General features: G+C 42.2%; 1 protein-coding gene across 9 annotated transcripts in view; it reads right to left on the bottom strand.

Moving 5' to 3' along the window:
• Positions 1-8423, bottom strand: part of LOC140064026 (F-BAR domain only protein 1-like) — a 118394-nt gene extending 109971 nt beyond the window's left edge. For 2 of the 9 annotated variants that reach the window (XM_072110439.1, XM_072110429.1), the window contains exons 1-2: positions 8270-8423; positions 6209-6264 (exon numbers count right to left, since the gene is read on the bottom strand). In XM_072110439.1, the coding sequence (XP_071966540.1) occupies positions 6209-6264; positions 8270-8321 (108 nt within the window). In that variant the 5' untranslated portion in view covers positions 8322-8423. Of the gene's footprint in view, positions 1-6208; positions 6265-7925; positions 8061-8196 lie in introns of those variants that run through there. The other 7 variants (XM_072110457.1, XM_072110466.1, XM_072110507.1 and 4 more) reach the window with 7 other exon arrangements.
• Between the last annotated feature and the right edge of the window lie 621 nt (positions 8424-9044).

The following is a 9044-nucleotide window of genomic DNA, read 5'->3' on the forward strand; positions in this document are numbered from 1 at the left end:
CAAACTTTTTGGAGCCTTTTTTCATTTTATCAATTACAAATGTTTAATTTTCCACCCGAAATGAATGTATTGTCAAAAAATATTACAATTTGTAGACCACACCTCCATTTTGTTTTAAACCCTATAAAACACCTAAAGGGTTAACAAACTTCTTAAAAATGCTTTTTCATACGTTGAGGTGTGTAGTTTCCATAATGCGGGTAATTTATGAGTCTAGCTATTATTTAGGCCTCTCACGGTCAATTAAAAGTTGAGCAGGTCCATCTAAATATTAGTCTTGGTGATTTTCCCAAAAATTAGAAAAATGGCACCTAAATTCTGAGCCTCATAACATTCTAGTAAAATATGTGGAATCTTAAAAAACCATGCCAACATAAAGCAGACACTTGGTAAAATGTAAGTTATGAATCTATTTGGGTGCTATGACTATCTGCATCAAAACTAGGGAATTAAGAAATTTTTTCCAAATTTAGTTTTTTTTTCATAACTAAACGCAAAAGATATCATCCAAATTTTTAAACTAATTTGAAGTACAATATGTCACGAGAAAACAATCTCATAGCGTTCCAAAGCTATAACCACTTATAGTAACACAGGCCAGATTTGAAAAATGTGGCCCCATCCTTAAGGCCAAAAGAGGGCGAGTCCCGTAGGGGTTAAAAGAAGAGTAGCCAGAGGGGGTACACAACAGTATGTCAAAGGGCTTGGTGTTCAATCCTTGATGCTGGTGGTAGATGTCCTTTAACAACTTGACCAGTCTTCACCCTTGTGAAAAACCTCCAGCAGAATGTGACAACTGTGGTAATAGCTTTGGAACTCTCCCACCCTACAAGGGGCACTGGCAGGCTTTATACTGCAGGGGCTAGCAGGCTATATATTTGCAGGGTAAAAGAAAAAGAAAACAAAAAAGACAACGAGAGAGGACGGCGCCTCGTGTGATAACGTAACATAAGTTGGTTGTCAGGTAAGTAGTGGAGGTGCTCACCTGGACGCAACTTGCAAAGAACAATTGAGGGGGTGTCGATTACCCTTGATGGGAACTTCTCCTTACAGTTAATTCAGCAGCTCCCAAACGCTCCAATAACCGGTATCCAATGGAACCGTAAGAGTATGGGTAAGGCGGAAGAAAGAATTTGGTTTTGCGGATGGGTGCGCTTGTAACCAGGAATAAGTAACCAAAGCGAAATTTGGTAAAAGCTCGGTTCGTCTTTATTAGAAGTGATAGACAATATTTGAGTTCATAGGTAGTGACGCGTTTCGGGATAACCCTTCATCAGACCAATATTGTGTTAGCCGGGCAGGGGATGTGCCCTAAACCGCTGTATCGCGGTTTAAACACTTTTTAATCTTTATATCTGAAGCAGCTTCGGCGCACCAAGCGATTGGTGTGCCGAAGCTGCTTCAGAGATATATATACACACATATATACATATACACATATACACACAATAAAAAATGATATACTATAATTGTCCATTTTCTTGTGGATATATTTTCTTGTGGATTCTTTTTTGACAGTTTTCACTGTGCATTTCATACTTTGACGTATGGAATGTATAAGGTGTCATTTTCTGCAGGACATGAGGAAGTTGACATTATTACCAATTCTGGGGTGGTATGTCCTTTTAAATTTTTATGAGTTGCAAAATGACAAAAACGTGGCGTTTGGGTGCCATTTTCTGTTACGGGGTTCAGCGCCGGGAAGAAACGTTTTTATACATTGATAGATCCGGACTTTTGGGAAACCTCTATACCAAATATGTTTCATTGTTTATTTTTATAACAGTTCTAGGGAAAAAGGGGAGGATTTGAAATTTGATTTTTTTTTAGATTAACCATATGCTTCCGTAGAACAGAATAGCAGTATTTAGAGTTCTTGCAAATGATCTGTTCCAACATGCTACCACCAGCACAGATCGCGGGTGTTAAAGCTGGGTGTTTGCTGCAATATGCAGCAAACACAATGTCTGTATGGAGAGGGCTCGCGAGCATGCACTCCTTGCCACACCTCAATTTACTATTACATGGGTTTGTGGCAAGGGGTTAAAGGACTCAACCCTAAAAAACGCAAAACAACTTTTAGGAAGTCTTAACCCCTTCCCTCTCTGCAGCGGATATATCCACCGCCAAGCTGATGCCAGCTCAGCTCCGGATCTCAGCCAAACCAGCAACAGGATGCACGGGGTGCCAGCTAACAGCCAACACCCCAGTGTAACACTCGCGATCGCAGTGGGCTCCGATCACGGGTGTTAAACCAGTTAAATTCAATCTGCCTTTTGGGGGTCTTTCCCCCCGTGTGCCGTCTTTGCAGGGGCGCTGATCGTTTCTATGGCAGCCCTGGGGTCCGATCAGGGCTGCCTGCTGGCAGTGCCTGAAAGATGGCGTTGATGAGGTCATCTTAAAAGGACCAGTGTTAGCCTTTGCATAGGCTGTGTCAGCACTGCTAATACTCTGCAATACATTAGTATTGCAGAGTATTATCATGAACAATAAAAATGCCCATAAGCCCTATAACATATAAAGAGACATAAAAGTCTAAATCATAACAAACCCCACATGTATAGTATCACTGCGTCCGAAACAACCCGTAGAATAAAAGTAAATCATTATTGAACCTGCACGATGAATGCTGCAAAAAATAAAAAAATCTAAACAGAAAAAAACAAGTCACATCCAGCTCCATAGCTAAAAAAAGTAAAAAGGTTATGCCACTTGGAAGACTGCAGGTGTTACCGATGCCCACCTTTTATGAAGAGGGCTCATCCCGAGAGCACTCTCCATGCACCCGCAATAAGGGGTTAATAGATGAATATTTATGCAAGAAAATAATTATAGACAGTCTGTTCCATGATAAATATGTAGTTCCTTTTGTTCCCATTGTTACACTTCTGGCAGGAATTAAGTTACAACCAGGTTCTTCCCTCTGATTCTATGCCCAGGGCATGTCCTCTGGAGAGGTGTGAACGGACACAATTGGAGTGGAGTTCATCCATTGGGGAACGTTCGGCTGGAGAGGATAGTGCTCCTCAACCCTCTCGTCTCCATAGGGAGCCATGCTGCCAGGCCGTATTTAAAGCGAAAGATAGAGCAAGGTCGATCATTTTTCCGGCAACAGCACGGTGCGGTCACACACTTGTGTGCTCACTGTACGGTGCCACGCTCAATTCACTTATAGCAAGCTGCCATTTATACGGCTGCCATATATACGTAGTGAGAAAGGGGCCTAACACTTGTTCCCCTCTGTGCCTCTTTCTGCACAGCCAGCAATAGTAATAATTTTCTACTTTACACCACCTCCACATCAAGTAGGTATGGAGGGGGTATGGCTGGCAGCAGAGTGGGCTGGCGTGGGGCTTTCCGGTCACGCACCTGCGCACTCTATTCATCCAGCAAACTTTTATAAGAAAAGTCCGCAGGCTGCAGCACAATTTTACGACAGACAGGGCCTGCTGCAGAATACATGTCACCTGTAAGATACATGAATTAATCCCAAATTGCTATGAGAGCAGCTGCCATCACACAGTGCAATACTTTCCTTCCACCATGGGTATAGAAATACACTGATAGGTCTAACACTTGAAAATTGTGCACTCTGGGGTAATTGGTACACAAGTTACAAATAAGTTAATCTAATGTGAACTACTAAAATCTGAATTTAGGACCAACCACAGGGGATAAATAAAATTAAAAAAAAAAAAGAAGATTGTATGTATTTATAATAGGAAATCCTGCAGCAGCCCCATAGAACTTTCCTTTAACAATTATACTTGTATCTATTACAAGAAAAAAAAAAAATTACTTATCACCAGCATTTCCCGCAGATCCTCTTCTCTATCCAGGTCATTTGTAGAAGCACAGGTATGAACAGGTCCATGCGCTCTGCCCGCACTGCTACACAGGACCAGGAGAGAGAAGAGGAGCTGCAGGGAGCCAAGGTGTTTTTTTTTGTTTTTTTTTTTTTAAATGAGGAGAGCCTGCTTTTATGAGCGAGGGGAGGATGCTGCTTACTGATGCCTCAATTAATGTAATTATATTGGTATCCATTATTATTTTTGAAATTTACCAGTAGCTGCTGTATTTTCTACCCTAGGCTTACACTTGAGTAAGTAATTTTCCCCAATTTTGTGTGAACGAATAAGGTGCCTCAGCTTATATTTTGGTTGACTTATACAGGTGGTCTCTGTAAAGATGACCCCTAGTTTCAGACAGACCTCTGGCCACTATGACCTCTAGTGAAGCTTTCTTGATGCTTTACTTTAGTCCCAGGCTGAAATAATTAGCTGTAAAGGCATCTGTATTGAAGTTTTATTCATAAAGATATATGGTGCTGTAATACGGAAAAGTTAGGACACGGTATGGTGCCACATGGGTGATGCACCATACCGCGCTGTGCGCCCATTGCCATCCTGTAGGAGGCGTATATACAGCGGTGTGAATTCACCCTTACAATGCATGGAACAGATGCATCTGACTGTATGCTTACACTGAAAGCTTATATGGACAATGACATCACCTGGCTAGAGAAGAGATACAATATGCTGCACCTGCTCCCCATAGACTACTATTGTCTCTGCTCACAGTATTATGTCGTTCAGCAGGATGGAAAGACATAGCTTGCTACGTCTTTCCATCCTGCCTTTTTCAGCGGATGTAACATATATATAGTGGTCAGACAGAGGCAACAACTATGCCTCCGTCTCCCAGATTATGTCAATGTATACGCTCATGATATACAAAAACGAGATGTGAATGCAGCCCAACCTGGTGATGTAAAATGATACAGCCCATAGGCCAGTCAGTCCTGTGTGATGCGTCCATTAAGTCATTAAGTAACTAAATACCATTAACATGATGTTGTTAATGTAGCACACAAACCCTCCTCATATGACTCCTATTGGGTGTCACAGTTATAATTTTGTAATTTTTTTTAATAAAGAGTGAAGTTAAGTATGACACACACCTGTTTGTAGGTGATGTTGTAAACTTGTTAATAAAGGTTTAGATATATAGAAAAGAAAAAAAGTGACAGAGTGATGAGACAAGGAGAAGGATGAGAGGGCTGCTTTGCCATAGACAGGAGGAGATGCAGTACTAATACTACACATATTCTGTTCCTTTATAAACTACTATTCACACATATATATGGAAAGAAAGCCACACAACAGTATAACCAAAGAATTGAGTGCACGTCAATTATGGCCGGGGTTAAGGTCCTCCAAAATCATTAAAAAAAACAAAACAACATCATTCCAGCACTTCATCCAAAAAAAGATGAAAAAGTGGTACCGTATATACTCGAGTATAAGCCGACCCGAGTATAAGCCGTGACCCCTAATTTCAACACAAAAAACTGGGAAAACCTATTGACTCGAGTATAAGCCGAGGGTGGGAAATGCATTGGTTACAGCCTCCCAGTATATAGTCTGCCAGCCCCTGTAGCATACAGCCTGCCCAGCCCCTGTAGCATACAGCCTGCCCAGCCCCTGTAGCATACAGCCTGCCCAGCCCCTGTAGCATACAGCCTGCCCAGCCCCTGTAGCATACAGCCTGCCCAGCCCCTGTAGTAAGAAAAAAAATAACACTGTACTCATCTTTCCAACGTCCCCCATAGGTCCTCTTCTGTCTCAGACGGTCTCAGACAGAAGAGGACCTATGGGTGACGTCAGAAAGATGAGTTTTGTCTTTATGTTTTTAGTTGACTCGAGTGTAAGCCGAGTTAGGGTTTTTGAGCAAAAATTTTGTGCTGAAAAACTAGGCTTATACTCGAGTATATAAGGTACTTTATGTCAGTGAGCATATCACTATGGAAGTAAAGGAACACTTTGTTTCTCTTTATATATTTATCTAGATTCATATATTAGCAGTATAAATATAAGAAACCTATATGCCTATTCTCAGATTAAACATAAAAAGTGGACAACTATTTTAGGGTGCTTAGTTACTTTGTCTTCTATATTATTTACAAAAGGGCAGATAAGAGTATATTCTTGTCTCACTTGACAGCTAAATGTGGCCGAGTTATTTCACAAAGACACTTTGCTAGTGCTTACCAAAGTAGTAGCTCGTACTTACAGAAAAAAAGAGTGGAAATCACCTTAGAGGGAAACAGGAAATACATAGAGAACTGAAACAAAGGATGTTAAGATAACGATGTGAGGACCAGAGTGGTTACCACCCTCTAGTCTCAAGGTACAGTATTAGTACTTACCATGTCCAGATTTCCCCCCTCAACATCCTCTACTGACTGGAAAGGATAAATTACCACTGCAAGAAGACACCAAAGACTTAGATTTAACTCATTGGCAGCTACTTAAAATAAAAAACAACCACTTTGCAGCCCAGTTGAAAACTTGGTTTTCATGAGCCGAAATTTTAAAACTAAATTATATATTGTATACACACACACACACCACTGCAAATGATAGACACTCCTGTACAATGTATCCATATGTACATTTAGAGAAAAAGAAAGTTCAAGCAGCATAGCAGGAAAAATCAGCAAAAAATGAAAAACAAATTGTGTGCAAAGCCGTACTAGGTCCTGGCCAGGGAAAGGACCCTCCAATACAAAACGATGAAACAGGCAGCACAAAAATTCTGAGTGAACAAACGGTGGTTTAATCCATAAAACACGACGTTTCGGCTGGTAAGCCTTTCTCAAGAAAAAGGCTTACCAGACTTGAGAAAGGCTTACCAGCCGAAACGTCGTGTTTTATGGATTAAACCACCGTTTGTTCACTCAGAATTTTTGTGCTGCCTGTTTCATCGTTTCATATGTACATTTAGCTATACTTAAAGAAAATCATGATAATGAAACTGTCGCTTCTGTGCTGGGGCTTGGTGCTTCTCCTCTGACAATAAAGAGGTTTTCCCACTAATCAAAGTCTGTGATGAGACCCCCACAGATAACAAAAAGAAGGAGTCCGATTGTTCCCAGTTACCTCAGTTGGACCTCTTGGACCTCCGGGAAAGCTATGGAGCTGACGGAGATTGCCAAGTGCAGAGCTTAGAAAGTTCCGTCGGCTCCATTGAGAAGAGAAACAGCATTTGAACCAATTGCTAATGCAACACCATATAAAGCCAGGATTTATTACTTTCGATTTTTTTTTTCTTTAAATCACATTGTCACTCTATTCCTCTCCTGGTTTATGCACTATATATTTTTATCATTTTCCATTTTAAGAAAAAAAAAGTTGCAGATGCTGCTGACAGATTTATTTACTAGCATAGCTCCTGTCAGAACTGGGCCAAGGAGCCTAATTATAAATGTCCCCCAAAGAGTCTATTGTGCAAATTCCAAAAGTGCAGATATACGGAGGTGGCACCAGTTTTTTCAACTACTTCAGACAACAATGGACAGTTGGTTTTGTGGGAGCAATAGCAAAGAGGATATCCTTATCTCTACGAGGAAGAGACCTTGACATTTGGCAAAGGTCCCATTTATCATATAAAAGAACAGAGAATTGTGAAAACTGAAATTTATCTAGTTACTGCTATTTGACAGTTAAATAACCACGGCCTCAATACAAGACAGTACAGATAATCGAGTCGTATTCCTTAATGGGGCTCATTATCTCCTATCTTAACATAGCACAAACTCTCAGGCCTCCAATAGCTCTTTAGAATACGGAAGCACACAAGACGTACACGCACTTCACAGAACCAAAACTAGCACCTCGGCGTTGTCTGTGGCAACCACCTTCTACCCTGTAACTCCCCAAAGATTTTCACACAACTGTGTGAGGGGTATTGACTACATCAAATTTTACTGAGGTAACAGGTGCCTGGCGCTCATGTTTTTCACATCAACATTTGGTTCTAGAAATTGTGACAGAACAAAATGTACCATGCGCTGGCACCACCATCAGGAACACCCCAAATTCCATCTGTGCTACGACCAAAACCATATCCGTCCAGACACTCACCTGGAGGGAAGGTGAAAGCAAACAACATGGATGTGCAGCCCTCTGTGCTCGTCTGTGAGGGGGAGGCTGCCTACACTGTGACTGCTGCGGGAGTTAGTCACATGGCTAAGTACATATCATTACAGAACATGCCAGGTACATCGCATGAAAGCTGACACTACCCACGAAGCCATTACTAGCTGGGCATACAACAGCAATGCAGTACTGCACTATCATCCATCCACTACTAGTCTGGTGTGCACAAACACCACAAGCTCAAGCATTCCTTCACCTGTCCTCCAATGGCATCCCCAAGCTGATATGGAAGACTAGCCAATGGGCAGCATGACAAACCGACACCTCACCTGGCGACAAGTACAGGCCTCTCGTCTCTCGCTGCCCCCTCAGGTGCCGCATCACCCCTCCCCTCTCCCAGGGCAACCACCCGAGCCGCTATTCCAGCGCGCCGCTCTCATTTGTCAGCATTCTTTGTTCGCTCCGCCCCCTATCAGTCGTCGCCAATAACGCTCAAGTCTCGTTACTTGCATATGCCTGATAAACGAAGCCACGCCTTACTAAATGCTCATTGGCTTATGAGCCCGTCAGTGTGTTTGAAGGTCCAAAGGCGGATGTAAGTGATGACTTTGCTTCTGATTGGCTATGGAAGAGGGACTAATGTACCATAGTGTGCATGGCGCGCAGCGCTGGAATGTGCAGCTTCTTGTCACCGTGTTGTCCGTACTTTAGGTAGAACGAATAGCATGAGAATTACAGTAGTAACAAAAGATTCTTTCTAGAAATGTACCATACTGTACGCAAACTGCATTTGTGCCTTGCAGAACAAGCCCTATTTTCAGGTGCATAACTTGAGGGGGTGCAGAGGTTGCGATCGCACCTGGGCCCAAGAGGTTTAGGGGGCCCTTATCGTGTTACTTTCCCATATGAGAAGACTATTACTATAAACTATACATTATGGTCAGAGGCCTGGCACAGACTGCACTGGGGCCCATTAGCTTCTAGTTATGCCACGGCCTATTTTCCAATCTGTCATGTGTCCCAGGGGTGTAACTATAGTGGAAGCAGTCAGCAGCGCACGTCACACTCTGACCATAGAAGTGTGGCCACTCTTATCCCTTCTCA

The sequence above is a fragment of the Engystomops pustulosus genome, chromosome 1 (genome assembly GCF_040894005.1).
Source record: "Engystomops pustulosus chromosome 1, aEngPut4.maternal, whole genome shotgun sequence".
NCBI classification, from domain to species: Eukaryota; Metazoa; Chordata; class Amphibia; order Anura; family Leptodactylidae; genus Engystomops; species Engystomops pustulosus.